This window comes from Sphaerodactylus townsendi, linkage group LG01 (genome assembly GCF_021028975.2).
Source record: "Sphaerodactylus townsendi isolate TG3544 linkage group LG01, MPM_Stown_v2.3, whole genome shotgun sequence".
Taxonomy (NCBI): domain Eukaryota; kingdom Metazoa; phylum Chordata; class Lepidosauria; order Squamata; family Sphaerodactylidae; genus Sphaerodactylus; species Sphaerodactylus townsendi.
Genome location: NC_059425.1, coordinates 32,782,736 through 32,806,492, shown reverse-complemented (window position 1 = coordinate 32,806,492; position 23,757 = coordinate 32,782,736). Strand labels below are relative to the sequence as shown.

The 23,757-nt window shown below is 44.6% G+C and overlaps 1 protein-coding gene across 2 annotated transcripts in view; it reads left to right on the top strand.

Annotated features, from left to right (window-relative positions):
- KIF13B (kinesin family member 13B) overlaps positions 1-23,757 on the top strand; it is a 124,882-nt gene that overhangs the window by 88,553 nt on the left and 12,572 nt on the right. For both annotated transcript variants that reach the window (XM_048517223.1, XM_048517214.1), the window contains one exon: positions 21,362-21,424. In XM_048517223.1, coding sequence (XP_048373180.1) covers positions 21,362-21,424 — 63 coding nt within the window. The remainder of the gene's footprint in view (positions 1-21,361; positions 21,425-23,757) is intronic.

The window sequence follows — 23,757 nt, the reverse complement described above, 5'->3', positions numbered from 1 at the left end:
GTAGAAAACAAGTCCCGATATTAAAATGGCCGCCACGGATAAAACCACCTGCATCTCTGAAATCCCTTGGGCTGTCGCAGCGGTTTTAACTGCATTCTGCTCAGGGCCCCCTGGGGATTTTCCCACATGAATCGGTTTTTTAAAAATTCAGGTCCCCAATGTTTCCAAAATGGCCACCACGGGTAAAAATGCCTGTATCTCTGGAATGCCTTGGGCTATCACAGCAGTTTAAACTGCATTCTGCTTGGGGTCACCTAGGGATTCTTCTCTACCCATTGGTTTTTCCAAACTGAAACCTTCCAATCTCATCATTTTTTCCTGATCCCCTAAGATGGCTACCACCTCCTTTCAATACAAAACAAGGTCCAGGAAGTAGCTGTGGATTAATTCATCATTGAGGTTCTATCTTTCTGTGAGATAAGGTATAGTGAATGTTTCCTCCTGGGTTTGGTTTACTGGCCCAGTTCAAGACTGGGATCCATATTGAGACTGCAGAAATGGCTGATGAGGGGACAGAAATTACTGTGTGAATCCATCCCCTAATGGAGTGCATTGAGAATGTAGGAAAATTCTCTGATTTCGTTATGATAAGAGATTACTTGTGATGTGAAGTGCTGAACAACATGTAATAGATGCTTTGTTTTTTCAACCCAAGGCTGGTTATTTGTAAGCAGCAGTAAATCTTGAGAACAGAACAAATGGACAACTAAAATGAGAGAGAATATGACTCCAACATAACTCTGTAAAAAGTAACTTATATGGGTTAAAGGTCATCTTAGTGTTTGGGGTCATGTTGACTCAAAGCGAAAGATCATGGAAAGTCAATATCTGGAAAACATCCCCAAAGGTTCATACCTTCTCTTTTACTTAAGAGTTTTTAATTTGGGGTGCAGTCCCCCAGTCTTGTGAATGCTGTAGCAAATGACTGAGGTTTTGTGATAACAGCCAACTGAACCCGGTGCTGTTTGGCATTTCATGACGTGTTTATTGAGGCGTGCCTTGCCCTTTTGCTACAAATGCAGATTCTGAATCCAAAACCTCTAGATTCAGGTGGAATCACAAGATGCACTTCACGGTGCAGCTCTTTTTCAAAGCGTGTCATTTTATTCTGTGAGTGTCCTGCTTCAGAGAGGGAATGCTGCCAAATAATGGCATTTTGATGCCAACTTTTATTGTAATAACCCTGTAAAGGTTAACTTTAACATTAGGCGTAGGGGGTGCATGTTAATAAACGCAACAGCATCTATGCTCATGAAGCTGGCAAAGAAACATCAAGGTGCTTCAGACCCCAGCTGGCAAACATCAGTCATGAGCGGGTTGCTCACAGGGGGTCAGGAATGGGCTAGCTGTCAGGAAATGACAATGCAGTGGTATCTCAGGTAACTTGTTCAGCTATTTGGTTAATCAGAAGTTTTGAAATAGCTGCATTTTGCATTATTTTCCCCCAAAAGCCTTTTGCTGATGCAACCAGATAAAGAGCTGCTCTAGTAGACCTTTTCCACATTAATTTCTAGCAAACAGTATTCAGTAAACGTACCTAACCAGGTACCCACGATTTCCGCCCAGTATGTTAAAGTCCCAAACGCACGCAAGGGGAGAATGGTGCATGACATGAGAGGTCACCCAAAGAATATGTCTCTGAAGCTAGCTACTCCACCCTAATTTCTGGAACTAATTGGTCTGATCCAGCAGGGTTGCTCTTATGTTTACTTCAAATTGCAGAGAAGAGCCAGCAGCCATCCTGAGTTTGCCAGCAGACAGGTCGGGTGGGGCTGAGTGGTTCTTTAAGTCCCTGGTCCCAAGCCATGTAGGGTTTTAAGAGTAATAGTCTGCACTTTTAATAGGACCGGAGATTAATAGGCAACCAATGTAGTGCTTTTCGTAATGGGGAAATTTGTTCTAGATAATTCATACCTGAGAGCAGTCTAGTTTGCTGCATTCTGAACCAGCTGAAGATTCCAAACAGTTTTAGATATTTTTTTTAAACACACCCATCCCATCTAGGCTCTTTAACCTTTAATATCTATACTTAATAAATGATGCAGTCGTTGTTGGCAGTAAACGTATTGTAATTGAGATCCATGTACTGCTCTTTGGGTCTTTTTAATGGTGGCCTTGAAATCCCTTACCCCACCCAGCCGACTGTTTCTGTGCAGCTTTTCTCCATGTGTATTGGACATTTTTTCAGCACACCACAGCAAATGTTTTAAAATGCTTCAAGTTCCAGAAGTTGCTCCATTTTCACAGTGAACCACTGTGCATTCAGTAATGCCATCTGCAGTGGCGTAGTGGTTAAGAGCAGGTGCACTCTAATCTGGAGGAACTGGGTTTGATTCCCCACTCTGCTGCTTGAGCTGTGGAGGCTTATCTGAGGAATTCAGATTAGCCTGTGCACTCCAACACACGCCAGCTGGGTGACCTTGGGCTAGTCAGAGTTCTTTGGAGCTCTCCCAGCACCTCCTATCTCACAGGGTGTTTGTTGTGAGGCGGGAAGGGAAAGGAGCTTCTAAACCCCTTTGAGTCTCCTTGCAGGAGAGAAAAGGGGGATATAAATCCAACTCTTCTTCTACTCTTCTTCTTAAAGTAGCCTCCCTGTAGTAATTATGAATGTGAAAGCATGTATAAGGCGATTCACCCTAGCAAAGATGACGGCATCCCTGGTGGCTCCATTTGTCAGTTTCCCATGTTATGCAGCTGACCCTCATTGAGCTCCAGGTCACTGGTCTCTGCCCTCTTTGTGTGTGCCAGTTCTGTGGGCAAGCACTGAACAGTGTCTGCAGGATTTTGAATCCTTGTTGATTCAAACTCAATAGTTTATCAGTCTCCCTGTGCTCTCCTGTCAACCCTGTCAACCAACAGATTCATTTCTTTCCTCTGAGTACTGCAGGGATTAAGATTCAGTGTTTATTACTTGCATTTCTACCTCATCTTTCTTCTATAATGGCACTCCAGCCAACAGATGTAGACTTTATGGAGACTGGAGAGTCCCATCCCGGTGCTCACTGACCAGACTTAGGCTCCTTCCGCACATATGGAATAATGCACTTTCAATACACTTTCAATACACTTTGCAGCTGGATTTTACTGTGGAATAGCAACATCCTCTTGCGAACAATTGTGAAAGTGGATTGAAAGTGCCTTATTCTGCATATGTGGAAGGGGTCTCTGACCTTAGCTTCAGCATCATTAATGAATCACACACCCTCCCACTGTACCAATATTTATTTCATTTACTTCTTTTATGCCCTGCCTGTCTCCCTAGTGGGGACCCCAGACAACTAACGTCATTGTCTTCTCTTCCAATCCGTTCTCGCAACAACCCTATGAGGTAGGTTAGGCTGGCTCAAGCTCACCCAAAGAGCTTCCATGGTGGAGTGGGGATTTGAAACAGGACACCTGGAGATTATATACAAGATGCCTTGAGTTCCCTGGCAGAGGTGCAAGTAAATTCCGCAAGTTCCTAAAGTATGTCTTCTTGTTTTTGGAAACTACATCTGCCTCTTCTTCCTTCTCTAAATTGGAAGGATGTTTTTCCTGAACTTTTTAGTCAATAATGTCAAATTTATCTGTGTTTATGACTTCATTATTTACTCTCTCCCAAGGCTCTGAGTTTCTCCAGAATAAAGGTTCCCTGTCTGCAAAGGGCTGGTCCTCAGTGCCTGTCTTTGATCTATGCAGAAGTCCCTGGAAATTTCACACATTACATCCCTTCCGCACTCCCACCGTGAAAGCCTTCCATTCTCCCTCTTGAACAGTGGGGCTTTTTCCCCACCCAGATTTGCAGGGCTCATCAGAGAGAAGTCGAGGCTGAGGGATGAGACATCAAATCATGACTTAAAAATAGACGTTCATTTTCCATTTGGCAATACACAACACTAAGTGCACATCATAAATTTTACCATTGTTGCTGGAACTGATGTTCCCGTAAATCACATTAGTTGAAAACACTTGGCACCCTTTAATAAACAAAAAGTGGGATTCACTCAGACGTGGGTATTGATAACTTTAAATAGTGCCCCCATTTTGCAGTTTGAACAGAAGTCAGTTCTGGAATCTGCGTTTAAATCTACAGTGAATAATACTTGATAATATGTGTAATATTGATGCGATGCTTTTTCCTGCATGCTGAAATAGCTTTGCCCAGAGGCCGCCCCCAGAATTTCCCGGCAGAACCTCCAGTCCAAAGGACAGCTTTCTTTCCAGTACATCACTGAGAGGAGCCTGCCTTGGGGTGGCTATGCAGTGCATTTCAAATATCTCAGTGAGGGAAGCAATAGAAATATGGGGCGAACTCTGAAAAGAGGAGAACGTTTGCGGTGGTGGGGGAGACATTAATCTCTTCTATTTAGGAGAGTGGGCATGGCTTGGGTCATTAGCTTGGCACAAGCTCTGCTTGTAGGTGGTGCACAGTTTTGATTCCTGGCATCTAGAGATACAGATTAGTCGTATGTGGTATAATGGTAGCAATGATATCACTACTCTTTTCTTGCTGAGCTTGCAAGTGAACTCAGAGTTCACACACTTTTCAACTGTCAGTGAACTCTGTTGCTCGGAGCTGCTCTCATCTTGAACAGTTAGTTGAAACACTTGCAGACAAAATTGCTTTTTGATAGAGGTTGAGAGTTGAGATTGGCCCTTCTTATCGCCCCCCTCCATGCTGACGGAGGCTGTTCCGGCAGAGGCCCACTGCCACAGGGCCAAGCCTCTGGGTTTGGGTGGTGCAGCGGCCAGCCACCAAGGTAAGTCTCTCTGTGCTGGTGTCGATGCCACTTGTATGGTGCTGGTGGCACGAACGCTGGCACAACCCTTCTTCTGCTTCCAGTGCTTCTCCCCCACCCCACCCCCAGGTTTGGATTGCACAGTTAATAATGTTTCTGGTTCTTATGTCTCTGAGGAACAGTTGGCTAGCAACTGTGTGCTTCTTTGTAAGGAGCTCTGAACAAAATAGAATCAAAATAAGACTCCTCTGTAAAGAGTAGGACAACTCTGAGTATCAAATTATAGATTTCAGACAAGCAATATGGAGTGCAACCGTAGTTGAGTATGTAGGGATTGACTTCACTCCTGAGCATAGCTGTGAAAAGCTCCCAGCTGCCCAGAGAGACTTTCTGAGAATGTGAGCGCTCCTTGTCAAGAACACAATAACAGCCTTGCTGGATCAGATGAGTGGTCCAGGAGTCCACTGTCCTGTTAATGCATTGGCCAACAGATGACTCCAGAAGGCTGTTCAATTGTTTCCCCTCAGAACTGGTCTTCAGTGGTTTACTGCCTCTGAAGATTTGGGCATTGTGACTAATAGCTGTTCATGGCTCTGTCCTCCATAACTTTGCCTGTTTCTTTGGAAAGCCGAGTTAGTGATTGAGTTAGCATCCTGTGGCAGTGAATGGCACAAGTTCAATTATGTGCTGAATAAAGAAGTACTTCATTTTTCTTTTTTTTAATCTATTGCCAACTGTTTTCATTGGGTATCTTAAGTTCTAGAAGGGGACACAGTTGAGTGATATAGCATTTTCCTGCATGCAGAACGTCCCACTTTCAGTCCCCGTTAACTCCAGTTCAAGGGATCAGGTAGTAGTTGATGTGAAAGACCTCTGCCTAAGACCCTGGAGAGCCATTACTTGCTGGAGTAGATCATACTGATGTTGGTAGAAAAAACTATAAGGCAGCTTCAAGTGTTCATGTAATATTATAGGACAGTGGTTCTCAACCTGGGGGCCGAATGACCCTTTCACAGGGGTCGCATAAGACTCTCTGCAGTGTTCTCCATCTGTAAAATGGATAAATATTAGGGTTGGGGGTCACCACAACGTGAGGAACTGTATTAAAGGGTCACGGCATTAGGAAGGTTGAGAACCACTGAAGATGGGGGCGGGCAACTCTATCCACTTTCTCCGCCCCATTCCTAATTGTACACATCTCTACCTTGTCTACCCTTAGTCTTTGTATCTCTGAACTTCAGAGCCCCCAACTCTTTATCTATTTCTTACAAGAAAGGTAATCCAACCTATTAATCATATTGGATAAAGTCACAGGCGGAATCTGGTGACCCCATAGGGTTTTCAAGGCAAGAGGTGATTGGCCATTGCCTGCCTCTGCAAAGTAACCCCGAACTTACTTGGTGGTCTCCCCTCCAAGTACTAACCAGGGCTAGTTTTTCTCAGCTCCTGAGTTCTAACAAAATTGGCCCAGCCTGGGCTATCTAGGTCAGGGTATTAATTATATTCGTTGCCCTTTTCTGCACCCCTCATCACTCTATGGCAACCAAAACTGTCCATAGTATGTGACCACGCCCTAAATCTATACATGTATGTTACAGAACTAGGAAAGAGGAGCTTAGGGGATTGTATGCTCATGGAAAAGGTGCATTTGAAGGAGGAGGTTGATAGAATTGAAAGTGCTGTTGAAGTAACAGCTAGAATTGAAAGTGCTGTTCAAGTAACAACTAAGGTGGGAAGAAAGCCGTGATGTGCTCAGCCTCTTTTCTGATTTTGTGTAGGACATGAATTTATTATTGTGATGACATATGTTAGTCAGCGAGATGGAATATATTTCACAGATGGATGTAGGGATGGAGGTTGGAAGTCATATTGAATTACTCTGATTTTCTCCTTTCTTTTTCTTGTTCTTCTACACTATTATTTGTGTTTTTATTGAGAGTTAATAAAATTTTATTTTTAAAAAAGAATCCAGCAAAAGAAGGGAATGTGTAATCCAAATTGTTTAATCCAAGTTAAAGGATAAATTAAAGTTAGTGTAGGGATTGACTGGGAAACCAACCTGGGGGAGGGGCCGTGGGTCACTGAGCCTCTGTTCGGCACACAGAAAATCCCAAGTTCGATTCCCAGCATCTGAGGTTTAAAAGGATCAGATTGTAAGCAATGGGAAAGACCACTGTTGGAGACCCTGGAGAACTGCTGCCAACTGGATTAGAACTAATCTTGATGGACTAAATGGTCTGAATTCAGTCTAAGGCAGCTTCATGGGTTCCTATACGCAGAGGTGTAGCTCCAAGGGGACTGGGGGGTGCACGACGCACCGGGCAAGCGCCCCGTTGGGGGTATGGCAGGGCATGGCGAGGGCATGGTGGGATGGAGGCGGAGGATGCACCAGTGCACCGGGCACTTTCCCCCCTTGCTACGCCTCTGCCTATGCGTAAACCCTGCAATTTGATGCGGAAAGGTAGATTAAGTCATGCATATTCGCTAACAAGTTGGTGGGAGTGTAATTGTAATGACTAAAGTAGATTGCCAGCTATAAAACAGAGCTTTTGAAAGGGCAAAGTGATACTTGTGTAGCATTTGCCAAGAAATTTTATTGCTGTGAACGGAAGTGATGGCTTTCCTTTCGGTGCTGAGTCGCTGCCTTGGTCAGCCGTTGTGCCATTATCGGGATGTGCTTGGGTGTCATAGAAACCTAAGATGGTTTGCTAAAAAGCAAATAAAAAGGACTGAGGTTTTAAGAATGACTTTGGGATTTTTTATCCCCTTTACCGTCATGTAACATCTGACTTACGGCAACCCCGCAGGGCTTTCGTGGCAAGAGACATCCAGGCATTGCCTGACTTTGCAACACAAACATGGTATTCCTGGGAGGTTTCCCGCCTAAATACTGCATGGGCTGACCCTGCTTAGCTTCTGAGATTTGATGAGATCAGGCTAGCCCGGGGCTAACCAGGTCAGGGTGACTTTGGGATAGAGGGGACTGAATTCTGAGGGGAAGATGCAAGGAAATCTAAATTGGCACAGGCTTTTTAAGGGGAAGCAAGAGTGAGATACATTGGTAAGTCTGCACTTACAAAACTACAGCACTCAGGCTTTTGCAATTGCTTTTATTTAGTAGACTTCAAAGTAAGGGACTTACCAGCAGAAGCTTGACATGGAAGTTTGTGGACAGGTAGTACAAACAAAAGGAGCAGAGAACCATCATGATGTAGTGGTTAAAAGCGGCAGACTCTAATCTCAGGAACCAGGTTTATTTCCCCACTCCTCCACATGAATCCTGCTGGTTGACCTTAGGCCGGCCACAGTTCTCTCAGAATTTTCTCAGCCCCACCTACCTCACAAGGTGTCAGTTGCAGGGAGGGGAAGTGAATGAGCTTGTAAGCCACTTTGAGACTCCTTACGGCAGAGAAAAGTGGGTATAAATCCAAACCTCTTCTTTATACAGTCTGGTTTAGTATTTAGTTTCAGTGAGTTACAGTGTTGGTCTGCCACAGAACAGTCAGATTTGAGTCCAGTAACACCTTAGAGACTAGAGCAGGGGTAGGGAACCTGCGGCTCTCCAGATGTTCAGGAACTACAATTCCCATCAGCCCCCCCCCCCCCCCCCACCCCCCCCCCCCCCCCCCCCCCCCCCGCCGCGCTCCGCCCCCCCCCCCGCCCCCCCCCCCCCGCCCCCCGCCCCCCGGCCCCCGCCCCCCCCGCCCCCCCCCCCCGCCGCCCCCCCCCCGCCCCCCCCCCCCCGCCCCGCCCCCCCCCCCCCCCGCCCCCCCCCCCCCCCCCCCCCCCCCCCCCCCCGCGCCCCCCGCCCCGCCCCCCCCCCCCCCCCCCCCCCCCCCCCCCCCCGGACCCCCCCCCCCCCCGACCCCCCCCCCCCCCCACCCCCCCCCCCCCCCACCCCCCCCCCCCCCCACCCCCCCCCCCCCCCACCCCCCCCCCCCCCCACCCCCCCCCCCCCCCACCCCCCCCCCCCCCCACCCCCCCCCCCCCCCACAGCATGGCCAATTGGCCATGCTGACAGAGGCTGATGGGAATTGTAGTTCCTGAACATCTGGAGAGCCGCAGGTTCCCTACCCCTGGACTAGCCCAAGGTCACTCAGCTGGCATGTGTGGGAGTGTACTTGCTGATCTGAATTCCCCAGATAAGCCTCCACAGCTCAGGCGGCAGAGCTGGGAATCAAACCCGGTTCCTCCAGATTAGATACACAAGCTCTTAACCTCCTACGCCACTGCTGCTTTCTGTCCAACATACACAGCAAGTAGACCGTCAGATAAATGGAACCATCAAGTTCACAGAATACTCTTTGGATACCAGATGCTGGTAGAAAACAATAGGGGATGCTCATCGGATTAATGTGCTACTTGTGAATTCTAAGAGGCATACAGCAGGGCACTACTGGAAACTGGATGGACCTGTAGTCAGGGATCCAGCAAGTTAATTTTCATGTCAACAGAGATCCTACGTTCATACCACCAAAAGCTCTGCTGAGAAAGAAGAGTATGTATTGGCTGTGCCGCGATTGTTCTGAAATTGAATTAGCAATTTCTAGACTGCCTTTATCTCAGAGGCCTCAAACATATCCAAAGGCTATTAAAAGCAGGATGTCAGAAATATGAGAAGCGTTTGGCGATGGAACTGGAAGCTCCAGTCAACTCCACTGGAATCACTAAGCACGCTTATGATTTTGAAGGCACTATGTAAAAGCTGTGTTGGATGAATGGCTTCCAAATCAAATCTGCTGAAAACAGGAAGCTGGAAGACGCCAAAACCATTTTCATTGTGATGAAGCAGAGAAATCTCTTTTAGCTAGATAACTTCATACCCCACAAATCTCTGCAACTATTTTACCTTGTTTATCTGGAAAGGCTTCATTAAACTAAAATCTATTAATTTCATGCGTAGGTTCCTAATTGAATGTCAGAAGGTCAGCAACGGCAAATTTGTCAGATGCCCTCACATTTTGTAACCGCATCCCTAAACACAACTTGATAGACCCATGTTTGGGTGCAGAAACACAAGCTGATCTCAAGGTACCTTTTGAAAGAGGCAAATGGTCAAATTTGGTAATGGGCTAACCGAAAAATATTTCATCTTAGATCCCACTCAAAACACTAACATTATCTAAACCCCATTACAGCCAAAGCCATTTATTACTGTGTATTACTCTTAACATATTCAATGAAATTGACAAGCTGTCAATGTCCCAGACATCATATAAAACACTCAGCAGTTCCAAATCTGTCTACTACAGTAAATCAACTTATCATCAATACTCCCTAAAGCTGAACTTTTGTGAAAATAAGAATGTAGAATTCAGCTTCCTAAGAATCTCTGCCTTCATGGCTTGTATGTTAAAAAGGCGGGTTGCTAACCTTGATGAAAATGGCATCTGCTGAGATCTCTCATGCAGGTCTGTGAGTGGGAGAAGAAGCGATGCACATTTCAGATAGGGTAGGCCACTGCTCAAAGGCAGAGCCCATGCTTTGCATGCAGAAAGCCTCCGTTAAAGGATCTCTGACTGCCGGAACTGGGCCTCCTCTCTGCCTTTGTAGAGTTTTTGTCTGACCTAACAGACAACACTGATTAGATCACTGCAATGCACTATTTGCAAGGCAACCTTAGATTGTTCAGAAACCCCAACAAGAGTTTCTAGGTTTCGACCATGCTTTGCCGGTATTTACCAATTTCTTCTCAGGAACAACTAAAAGAGCTACCAATTATTTATTTATTGTTTGTTTGTTTGCTTTTCTATACCGCCCTATCCCCGAAGGGCTTTGGGCGGTGTACAACAGAAGATTCAATCACAATACAACCAAACAAAAGAAATGAAGTTCAGCAAGTAAATTACAACAACATAAGCACCATCAATTCAATTATACTGCTAAATCCCTTTAAAAACAGTGGTTAATACAATAAATTAAGAGTAGAAGGCATCCAGCGAAACTCAAATGTAAAACTGTCCCCAAGAGGGGAAACGGCGGGTCCCATCGATAGAGAGGGACCCTGATATAAAAGGAGCGGGGGGGGGGGGGAATTACTGTTGAAGCTTGCCTGGAACAATGGTATCTAACTGAGTACATGATCCTACATGATGCTGCCTACACACAGGCTGCCTGAGTATGCTGCAACTTTTGAAGACAGGCAGGTGGCCACAATGAAGAACGACAGTATGTGCAGTGGTTAAAAGCAGGTGGACTCTAAACCGGAGAACCAGGTTTGATTCCCCTCTTCTCCACATGCGCGGCAGTCTCTAATTTGGTGAACCGGTTTATTTCCCCACTCCTCCACATGAAGCCTGCTGGGTGATCTTAGGCCAGCCACAGTTCTCTCAGAACTCTGTCAGACCCACTTACTTCACCAGGTGTCTGTTGTGCAGAGAGGAAGGGAAGACATTTGTAAGCCACTCTGAGACTCCTTATGGCTGAGAAAAGTGGGGTATAAATCCAGACTTCTCTTTTGGCTGGCACTCAGCTAGTGAGATTGCCTCCTTGGCATTGTTCAAATAGATGCCTGCTCTATAAGTCTTCTGACAGCAATTAAAGACATTTTTTGTTCCTTTCCACACTTTTGGCTGACCTGATTTTTTTCTACTAACTCTCCCTGTGCCCAATTGCCGGTTTAAAAACTGGTTTTATTAGGGTTGTTTAATAGATTCAGTAAGTCACCTTGGAGATCTGCACTGATGGAAAAGCAGAACAGACATTTATTAATAAGAAAATAAATAAAAATACAGGTCTCGAAGGAACGATAGTCGGTATATGCAGCTTCATGCAGACATTTCTTCAATACCTCTTGCAGAACCTGATGTTGAATAAATCTCCAGATGAAGAAAAAGCTAAGAGAAATTTGCTGTAGCAGCCCAGAGATGGCAGAACCAGAAGACAGCTCATTCAACAAATTGGGGGGCAGGACTGAGGCTTCAAGGATAACTCACACAATACCGTTTCCTCCCTCTCCCATGCCATTTATGTTCATTGTTACTGTGAAGAAGATTATGCTGTCAGACTGTGGCTTGGGCTTGAGATTGTGCCTTGGATCTGTGGCTCAGTGGTGCACTCCAAAGGTCCTAGACTCAATCTCTGGCATTTCTATCTGAAGGCTGTTGGGTAGCAGGTATCCCAAAATACCCATCTCTGTTTAAGATCCTGGAAAGAGCCACTGCCAGTTAGCAGACAATAGTAAGCTGGATAAGACAGCTGAGCCTGTATGAGGCAACTTCATGTTGGTTATACATCAACCTCTGACACTCTAGAACAGGGGACTGCAGTTGGCCATGCTGGCAGGGGCTGATGGGAATTGTAGTAGTCCATGAACATCTGGAGAGCCACAGGTTGCAGACCCCTGATCTAGAAGTTGTAACCAAAGGCAGAACTAAAGCCACTTTACAGATAAAGGGAAAGAGTGTGATGCTGCTCTCACTAGATACCAGTAGGTGTCAATTAAGAATGCAGGAAGAAAGGATGTGTTCAGTCTTCTCTTCAGGGCAGGGTAGCCTTCTCTTCAACCATACATTTGCCTTCATACATTTGCAAGAACAAGAAACATGCATGACCATGGGAGTGAACGGGTTAAAAAGGTAGGTGCTTTACCATTCACAGGGCACTCTCATTTGAACATATTCAGCAGCAGCAGTGCGACAATTTGATTCCTCCAATTTAAGCAGTGCATAAACAGCTTAATCAGAAATTCATCTTTTAGGTACATAAAGTAGATTCATCGGAAGTCAATCTGCTAGTTACACGAAGATCCCTATTATGCCAAATTAATTCAATCCGACTAATTAGAGAGCAGGAAGTGCTTTCAATTATTTTATGTACCTTCTGAGAAACACTCCTGAATACGAGAGCAGACTTCATTAATTGTGGTTTCCTTATCTAGAGAGTATTTTTTGAACTCATCCCGGAAAGTCAAAGGCTTTGTTAACACTACAGCCATCAGCACTAGAGTTCAGAAACCAGTGAGTGACAAATTGAATTTCTGACACCACCGGTGGAGAGAAGTGAATTCATCCTCTTCTTCTACCGAGCTAAGCAACTCTAGGAATCTTCACACAACTTCTTGAAATCTCCAGCACATTTCCTCCATCTTCAATGCCCTACTATGGCCCACCCTACCTTCTCCCCCTCAGCTCAAGACTTAATGCCAGGCAAATACATGCGGGGTGGAGATGCCAATGGTGAAGCACTACAACAGAGAAGGTCCTAGCCCTACAGTCACTTCAGAAGGCAGGGGAACGCTTAACCGCTCCCTTGGATCCTAGCTCCTCTCAACTTCTAGTTGCCACATCTCCTGCCACTATCTCTCCTCTTTACCACAAAATCAATCTAACCTTGTTTATCTAGTACTATGTTAACACTCTTTTCCTCACTCAGGGTACTGGATATGACTCTCTGCTTCATCTTCAAAACAGAAACCTTGTGAGGTAGTTAAGGCTGAGAGAATGTGACTGGCCAAACTTCACCCAGCAAATGGGAATTTGAACCTAGGTCCCCCAGTCTGAGCCTCTAACCACCATATCTCCTTCTCTCTCTACTGCATTCAAATATGTCACTGCTTTTCCCTTTTCTCAAAAAACTGCATCTTGACCAATCACTTTTTTTTCAGATACCACCTTATTTCCTCTCTTCCTTTTTCCTGCCAACTCCTAGCAAGCATTGCTTACTCCTGACATCTCAGCTCTTTCCAGCTCTTCACTTGAATGCCTTTACTCCAGAGAAACTCCAGGAAATGTTGTAGAGTGTGGGATATAAACCTCTTGAATAAATAAAATAGCCCTTACCAAAAGGTACCATTTTATTGCCTCACTGTCAAACCTCTAATTCTGCCCTTAGCGTCCTGATCTCGCTGCTGCATGACACTTTGATCATGCTCTCCAGTGTGACTCAACTTGCAAACTATAGTGGGATTCCGGGACCTCTGATAGCCTTCTTTCTACACACATAACCACTTATTCAAGTACTTCTGGTGTATGTGTGTGGGAGATCTTCTTTCTCTTCTGTTCACTACACAGCACTGTGTAGTGGTTAAGAGCGGATGGATTCTAATCTGGAGAACCGGGTTTGATTCCCCACTCCTCCATCTGAGTGGCAGAGGCTTATCTGGTGAACCAATGTTTTTCCGCATTCCTATATTCCTGCAGGGTGACCTTGGGCTAGTCACAGTTCATTGGAACTCTCTCAGCCCCACCTAGCTCACAAGGTGTCTATTGCAGGGAAAGGAAGGAAAAGGAGCTTGTAAGCCACCTTGAGTCTTCTTACAGGAAAGAAAGGTGGGGTGTAAATCCAAACTCTTCTTCTTCTACACACCATTCCTAGACTACATTAATCTCATGGCTTTCATTAGTATCTGCATGCCAATGAACTCCAAGGACTTCAGGGTAATCAGTGCACAGAGCTCTCCTTTTAAATCCCTCTTCAGAGCCCACATTTTCTGTTGGCAAGAACTCCTGCAAAAAGCAAGCCTAAACATGTATAACTGGGGTGACTGCATATTCTTCCCCGTGCCTTTCCTTCCTGTGTCTCCCTCAATGTCAGCCAAAGGCGTAGCAAGGGGGGAAGCACCCGGTGCACTGGTGCATCCTCCGCCCCCGTCCCGCCCTGGAACGCTCCTGCCCTGGAATCCCCTATCGCCACACCCCCACAGGGGGGCGCGCCTGGTGTGTCGCGCACCCCCCCTTGGATCTACACCTCTGATGTCAGCTCACATCCCTGCTTACATCCCATGAACTTTGATAACGCCATATGAATAATGAAGATATGTCCTTAACATTCTGAGTAATTAAAAAACAACTTCTTAACATTGTACATTACATAAATACCCACACATTTGCTTACCTGTTTACAATTTATATTGCTTTTGGTACTTACAACAGCAAAAATATATGGAGGGCACAATTCCTAGGCTCTGGAAACCTTGTGGAGCTTCTCTCAACTGCTTATATGGTTGTGTGAAGGATAAGGTCATATAAGAATTATGTAGGCCTATTCACAGTGCAAACTGAACTCAGGACAAGAGAATTTATAAATACCAACAGCACTGAACACTTGTACAGGAGACAGCGGTGATTTTCAAAGTCCCCTCTTCCAATCTGCTACCTTCCTGATCAATTAAACTACTGTTCCAATCAATTAACTGGACATAACTCTCAGTGAATGCTTTCGGCCCTGCTGAATTCTTTACTGTCTCAGCTTGAAGTCAGCAAGATTGAATACTCCCTCTGGCGTTAAGGTCACTTTTGGAACCCTTTGAAGCACAATATTAATTTAGATAGGTTCTGTAATTTTTTAATCCAGAGCAGCACTAATAGCTTCCAAACATAATCTTCAAGATTTCAGAAAACTATTTACACATCAGTTTCACCTGAAGTAAAGCAAACTATCAGCTATGAAGCCACTGAATACAGCCGTGAGGACAAGTTTTAGGGTGATACGTGTTGCACCTTTCTGTTAACCACCCACCAACAGCACAACCAATTCTCTTTTGTGACCCTCAATCATAGGAGAAAGACCAGATGTGGTAAATAAGCTCTCCCATTATTGTTCTTAATTAGGAACCCCTGCACACCTGCCACCATTGTTATCTGAAACACGGCTTGGGGAGGGGTTAGGGCACAGAGGTACAACATGTAGTTTGTATGAAGAAAGTCTCAGGTTCAATTCCTGGCACATTCTTGTCAGAGGATGTCACTTAAGCAGATGTCAGGAAAGAACGCAGTTTCCCAGTAACCCTTGAGATAGATCTTCTGCCGCTCAGAGGAAGCAATACTAAGCTAAACCAGTCAGATTTGAGTCTGGTAGCGCCTTAGAGACCAACAAGTAGTTCAGGGTGTAAAACTTCCAAGAGTCAAAGTTCCTTTTGTCAGATACAGTCTTGGACTCTTGAAAACTTACACTCTAGTCCAGGGGTAGGGAACCTGCGGCTCTCCAGATGTTCAGGAACTACAATTCCCATCAGCCTCTGTCAGCATGGCCAATTGGCCATGCTGGTAGGGGCTGATGGGAATTGTAGTTCCTGAACATCTGGAGAGCCGCAGGTTCCCTACCCCTGGGCTAGTCACAGCTTCTTGGAGCTCTGTCAGCCCCACCTACCTCACAGGGTGTTTGTTGTGAGGGGGGAAGGGCAAGGAGATTGTAAGCCCCTTTGAGTCTCCTCCAGGAGAGAAAGGGGGGATATAAATCCAAACTCTTCTCTTCTTCTTCCTGCTGCTGAAGAAAAAAACAGCCAGTCGGGTGAGCCTATGGGAGTGCTGCTCCAGCATCCAGTCATCTTTGAGAAGAGGGGTGGAATGTTGGAGGGAATCACAGGAGGAGATGGTTCAGGTCTGCATGAGAACGACAGAGTGATAGTTCAGGTCTGACCATCAAAAGAGCAGACAGAATGAAGGGTAGCTTTGCCTGGTAGTGTATCCATAATTAAGTGAATAGGGGACTGGTGCGCCCAAAGCTGGAAATAAATAAGCTTATGAGGATTTTATGTTTATTTACAGATGGGCTTTGAGAAAGTGGACACGAAATTAAACCCAAAACCGGTGGTTTAATTTCCCTGTGTATTTTTGTACTCAAGGGTCTTTATGATAACATGTATAAATTCTATAGAACTCAACGGCTTAGATGATGTGTTCCTGCATGGCACGGGGCTGGACTTGATGGCCCTGGGGTCTCTTCCAACTCTAAGGAGCAGCAGTGGCGTAGGAGGTTAAGAGCTCATGTATCTAATCTGGAGGAACTGGGTTTGATTCCCAGCTCTACCGCCTGAGCTGTGGAGGCTTATCTGGGGAATTCAGGTTTGCCTGTACACTCCCACACACGCCAGCTGGGTGACCTTGGGCTAGTCACAGCTTCTCAGAGCTCTCTCAGCCCCACCTACCTCACAGAGTGTTTGTTGTGAGGGGGGAAGGGCAAGGAGATTGTAAGCCCCTTTGAGTCTCCTGCAGGTGAGCAAGGTGGGATATAAATCCAAACTCTTCTTCTTCTTATGATTTTATTTATTTATTTATTGTTTAGTTTTACATACCGCCCTATCCCCGAAGGGATATGATTCTATGAAATTTTTGATTCTATGAAATTTTTCAAAGTAAGAATTTGTGAAGCAGTTGTGTTCTCAATCATATATGTTTATTTTGTATTGAATATATATTTGATTGGAGAATCGTATCTGTGAATGAAACAGATAATAATTACTTTTGAGTAAAGATATATTTGATTGGAGAATCGTATCTGTGAATGAAACAGATAATAATTACTTTTGAGTAAAGATAATTTTTTTAAAATTTTGAACAGTTTCTAAGACTATCATTCTATTCAGACCTTAAGCTAACTTGGTGCAGAGTTATATTTATTTCTTGCCTGGTAGTGTGACAGAGTGTCACTGGGAGTGGCTAGGGTACTTGATTATTAGGCCTGTCTCTGGTAATGAGTAGACCTTGTATCATTTAATTAGACTCTGAGGAAAGGGCAGGCTGGTATGGGTGGAATCCTGCGTATGTGAGAAAGGATCTAACCTAGTGGCTTGTCAGTAAAAACTCGTTTGTGCCCAAAGGCATTAAAGAAAATCCTAACTACGCTCTGAAGCCATAACTAATTTAGATTTATGTGTCTCTCAGCCAAGTTTTTCCTTTGTTTTCCTTGAGACCTGTGCTGCTGATCTGTTCCTTGAAACCAACCCATAAACAAATATTTTTTTAAAATGTACTAATCCTGCCTCAGTTATGTTCATAATCTTGCGCATCACATAACTTACCTCCTGGCAGCGAACCCAAAGCTGATACACTTGCTGCTACCTGTAGAACACCAGGTAACTGAGGGGAAGGTTTGTAGTTTAAAACAAACCTAGATCACCAAAAACCATAGGAGGCTGTGTGGGTAACTTTACTTAGTGGGAAAGATCTGTTACACTGTTGAAATGTCCTGCCATAAATTCACAGAATCCATCCTTAAAAGCCATCTAAATTAGACATCACCCCTATGTTTTCAGTAGTAAACTTTACAACTTAGCAAGCAAGGGAACTCTTCCCTCTGTCTTCTTACTGGCAGAAACTGAGGCTTTTAACTAGCAATACTGTTATGGTTGTCTAACAGTGGCTAGGGAGAGTTCTTGTTTCTGAAGGCTATTAATGTTGCTTCTATTATTTGGGTTTTTAATCTCCCAGCAGGGTTCTTTTTATTTTAAGATTACAGGTTTCCATCAAACCTGGGCCTTTTCTCAGGTTTGTAGGAAGATCTATTTTATCTTTGTGGTTCCAGTCTTTGAATATAAGTATCCACAGATTTGCCCATAAGAATTGGATATATTGATTATACATATTGTATTTGTCCTGCACTTTCAGCCAGTTAATATGACTGAGTGAGCCTCCTCACACAAACACACACACACACACACACACTCTGTAGTATTGTAAGTCAAGGTTTTTAAAAAGTGTGATAACTCTCACATTGTTCGTGATATATTATTTTATTCAGTTTTGTTTTTCTCCTCTTCTCAAATGTCACAGTTGTATACAATATAGAATTAACCCTTATAATTATATGCAGTTTTTGTTTTGCTGTGTGTACAAAAATACTATAAGTTTAATAAAATAAAAAAATAAAAAAATAAAAATAAATAAAATTGCAATGTTACTAGAAAACTGTAGCTGTTAAAAATGCAACCAGAACGGCAATATCTCTATAGCTATCTATTCCTCCCTCACTCCAACAGTAATCCTGATTTTGAGTCCAGGCCTGAGGCATGGATAGCCAATACAGTATACAGATCCTAAGTGGGTTTGTGTCAGCTTTACTAGGACTCAACTGAAATGGAGCTTTTGACTTTGCAATAGCCAGGCTGCTATTATTGGTTATATGTCTGGCCAGTCCAGAGACTTAATACAGCCTTACAGCTGCAGGGGCCAATTTTGCACACTTCTGAGTCTGAAGAGAGTTGTGGAGTTGGATTAGAGATTGCTCCAAGCAGGGGCATATCTATAGGAAATGGCACTCAGGACAAACATTGAAATTGCCCCCCCCCCCCCCCCCCGACAAACATCCCAGCTTTGCAAAGTGGGGAGCCCGCAGAGTGCCTGTGAAGATGGGGAGAATTCTCCCCATCTCCATATGTACCATATGCACCTTCCCAAAGGCCCAGTTGCAAAGCTGAATCCTGGCTTTGCAAAGCCATAATGGGGAGCTGGTAACTAGCTGGTGCCTGTGAAGTTGGTTCAAATCCTGATGTCTGTAGCGTAGTCAAAGGGATGCCAATAAGAGGCAATCCCCAACACGTTCAGTATCTTCTTGGCTGCTTCTCTTGTTGATATGTGGGGAAAAAAACTTGGTGCATTATCATTCCATTTTGCAAAACATTTGGATCTGCCAGGATGCTTTTCCCAAATAATATTTAATAATGATTTCAACTTAGCATTCGTCTCAGACAGTTTAACTTCGTAAAGTTGATTGCATATATCACCTCAGTAATCCTTATAATTTTTCCATATTGCAACAAAGAATCCTGGAAACTGTAGTTTGGCAAGGGTGCTGAGGAGATTATCAGCCCTCCTCTCCCCAAAATTGCAGCTCCTAAGATTCTCTAGGGAGAAGTCATTATTATTAAACAATTTTGTCCATAACAACTACCATGATACACCCAGGTATATCTGCAAAAAAATTGAAATGCCAGCTATGCGCTTGGCCATGTTTCTGGTTTACCAAATATTATGTGGGAGGCTATATGGCATATATATATATAATGTTAGAAGATATCCCTCCTTGTGACCTTCGGCATGGAACAAATAACTGTGGAATCTTACTTCAGAAGTCAAAGGATTTTATGTGTGGTTTTTTTCACCCACAACTGTATGACAGCGAGTATTTTGCTTCAGCTCTGTCTCTTATCAAACATTTGCTTCTATACTTACCACCCAGCGAGGGTGTTGTCTTCCCCATCTGTTTGCTGTCATCGGAAAAGTTATTTAATTGGCACTTTTGATAGTTGCTATTTTTTTCTCTGCCTCTCTCTTTTTGTGTTAAATTGGCTTACAAAGGTAGAAAATATCCTTGAAATATCTGTCGTCTTTTCCTAAAAAGCAGTGGGAGAGAAGGCTGCATTGGCATTTTGTTAAGGAAACTAAATTCAAGGGTTTCTGAGTCTCTTACAGCCCCATCCAAACCGGGACCTGAAAGGGCTTGTGGAAGCAGTACAACCTTGTGCTGGTGCATTCCACCCCCCACCCCCGGGTACTTGCCCTGGCAGAGGGGGCATGCACGCCAGCAGCCGTGCGTCCCACAGCCCCACCGCTGCAAAATCTAGAAGTTCAAGCCACAGCAGGGCTGCACTGGCATCTTGCTCTGATGCCCGGGGGTGGGGGGCAGCATGTGGGCTGGGATGTTCCTCAGGCCACCCTTTTGATAGTGTATGTCCTTTACAGTTTATGCGGCTTTCCAGGGGCAGGAGAGTTTGGGGGCTTTCCCGAGCACCCCATGGTACCAGAAAGCCCTGTTGGAGGTGGAGGGGTGGTGCCCCTCCCCAAGCACTGCATTCCGCCACCGCCTCCCAGTTTGGATGGGGGTGCCCAAGTCAGGAAGGCGTCAGCGTACTTGAGTGCCAGTGAAAGAAAGAGAAGAGATTAAATGTTTGGACATTTTGAAGCAAGAGGCAAGGGAGAAAGAAAGATGGTAGCTGACGTTTCGCCTGCATCTGTGGCTGGCATCTTCAGAGGATCTCTCTCTTCAGATCCTCTGAAGATGCCAGCCACAGATGCAGGCGAAACGTCAGGAGAGAATGCTGCTAGAACACGGCCATACAGCCTGGAAACCACACAGCACCCCACTGATTCCGGCCGTGAAAGCCTTCGACAGTACAAAGATGGTATGAACAACTGATAGGTGATCATACAAGCTGATAGATTGGAAAGCTCAAGAGTCCCCCGTTTATACATGTCTATGCAAGCTCACACAGGTATGCATGCAGGCATAGGCTCCCAGAGTATTACCATCCAAGAGGGTGGGCTGAATTGTGCAGCCTCTTTACTGTTTGAGAGCAACTGCGTTCGCTCTTTTTTGGAGGGAGCAGCAGAAGGGGGGTGATGATGAGTGCGTGGCCTGTGAAGAATAAATTTACATGTGATATTTGTAGCCGGTTCCCAACTTCGTGTGACTAAGAGATGGAACCCTGTGTAGATGAAGGGGCGTGCCCTACACAAATGGACGCAGGCATTCTTGTTGTTGGTTCCTATTGAGTTTTATGTGGGCAAGCTAAATAAAATGCATCTGACAGCATGGAGGAAGGTTCAGAGCATCATTATAGGGGATGAAATCCTCCTCCCTGCCCACCTCTGACACCTCAGGGCAGATTCCATTGAAAGGGACTCTAAGGCGAAAGCAACCATGGGAAAGGGGGGGGGGATTGTGTTGCATTAGTGGTGTCACAGGGACTAGGGGCTAGTGACACTTACACAACCATTAATCCACATGCTACTTGTAGTCCTAAAGTGAATGCATTGACTGAAAACAGAATTCCTTGGGGCATGTAGACATTTTGTCTAAATCTGCTCTAGCCAGGAAGGCATAAAGGGATGGTATGTTAGCAACTCTTTGTGTTTTGAAAGCCATTTGCTTGAATCTTCCAAAACCTAATGCCATGGGTATGTGTATCTCTTTTTTATTCCCTATAGTCTGTCCCACGAATCATGGTTCAGTCTGCCAGTGTCGATGCCAGTGCCATAAAACTTAAACAGGTAGGTCCTCTGTAAACGTTACTCCACATGGGCATTTTCGTTCTATGAACAGGGAAGCTCTTCACTGTCCCAGCACGGAATGATTGATGCTGTGTATTGAAGGAGGGAGAGACAGAGGAAGAACCTAAGGGTACTATTGTGGCAGCTACCCCTTAAATCTCACAGTGTACATTTTTGAAAACAGGACTTTTGCACCCCAGCCTCACTGATCCTCTTATTTCCTGTTTATTTAATTTATCCTCCGAAGATGCCAGCCACAGATGCAGGCGAAACGTCAGGAGAAAATACTACTGGAACACGGCCATGCAACCCGAAAAACCCACCTCATTTTAATTTATTTATAGTCCACCATTCTTGCTGAAACTCAAAGCAGATTACAGGATATAAAACAGCGTGATCATGTAACAGAACATGTCCATTGGTGTAGGATTATAGAATGAGAGAACAGTGCAAACTATACAGTGCAAACAAACAGTGCAAGGTATACTATGAACAAAATGAACGTGGATTGCAAGATAGAGGAAAATGCAATAAAATCAGTAATCGTTGCAGTGGAGGACATTCCTGTTTTGTTATAAGGTGCACTCCTGAATTGTTGGGTTCTACTACCGATCTAATCTCTTTTAAAAATCCCCTCCTGAATGGCATTTTCAATTCCACGCAGTCTGCAGAGCAATAAAAGCGTGAGTGCCTTCCTTCCCTTCTTGATTAAACCATTCCACAAGGTGGGAGCTACTACTGAGAGTGTGCATGAAGAGGCAGCTTGTGATCCTGGCCATTTGTGCAGGGTGGCATTTTCAAAAGGCTTTGTTCATGTGAACACATTAGTGGTGTCACAGGGTGAGGGGTTAGTGACACTTAACACAACCATTAATTCACACCTACTTGTAGTCACAAAATGAATCATTCACTGAAAACAGGATTCAGAGGGGCATGTATGGACAAAGCTATTGCACTGGAACAAAGTGCAGGTCTATGGGTCCAAAGGTCATTCAGAGCTTTGAGGAAGATGACCAGAGCCTTGTACTGAACCCAGCAACTGATAACCTGTGCATTGTCTGCAGCATGAGTGTGACATGCATGTTCCAGCTGGAGTTTTTAAGACGTTTGTAAGGGCAGACCCATGTGGAGTGCGTTGAGAGCATTAAGCGCCATCAAGTCACTCCTGACCCATGGCGTGCCTATGAATGAATGACCTCCCAAACATCCTGTCATTGATAGCCTTGCTCAGGTCTTCCAAACTGAGGGCCGTGGCTTTGTTTAATTCTATCCAAACTCATTTTAGATCTTCCGCTTTTCCTGCTGCTTTCATCTTTTCCTATCAATCAATCAAATACCTTTAATGGCATATAAATAAAAAGAAAAAAAAACGTGACATCACAACCTTCTAATTAACACAGGTTAGACCAGTGGTTCTCAACCTTCCTAATGCTGCGACCCTTTTTAATACAGTTCCTCATGTTGTGGTGACCCCCAACCCTAACATTGATCCATTTTACAGATGGAGAACACTGATGCAGAGAGTCTTAGGCGACCCCTGTGAAAGGGTTGTTTGACCCCCAAAGGGGTCCTGACTTAAAATTATACCGTTTAAAATTTTGGCCACAGCTTCCAGCACCTCAGCAATGACTGTTGATCTTTTCCTAGTATTATTGGTTTTTTCCCATGAGTCTTGTGTTCTCATGATAAGAGCAAAGTACAAAAGCCTCAGTGTGTTCATTTTATTTTCTAGGGAGAGTTCAGGCTTGATTTGATCTAGAACCATCTTATTTGTCTTTTGGGGTGGTCCATGACATCTGTAAAACTCTCCTCCAACATCACATTTCAGATGAATCAACTTTCTTCTTGTCAGCTTTCTTCATTGTCCAACTTTCGGAATATTATGGTATGGATTATCTTGATCTTGGTTGCCAAGAGCACATCCTTAAACTTAAGAATCTTTTTCTAGCTCCTTCATGGCTTCCCTTCCCAGTTTCAATCTCCTTCAGATTTCTTGGTCGCAGTCTCCCTTTTGGTTGACGATGGAGCCGAGGAATAGAAAATCTTTTAACGATTTTAATCTCTTCGTTGTCAGCCTTAAAGCTGTGCAGTTCCTCAATAGGAATTGCTTTTATTTAAAGTAACAGACCCTAAAAAGTGCTCCCTATCTTTTGATCTTGGCAATTTCAGGTTACAGAAACATCATGGGAAAAGATCCCACCACAGAACCTTGCAGGTAATGTAGGAAGGGACCTTTAGTATGTGCACTAATATTCACTGCCTTTTCCTGAATGGCAATCCAAAAGGAGGACCTGGGGAGATTTAAAGCAATCTACAGTGCCAGGGTTGGCAAA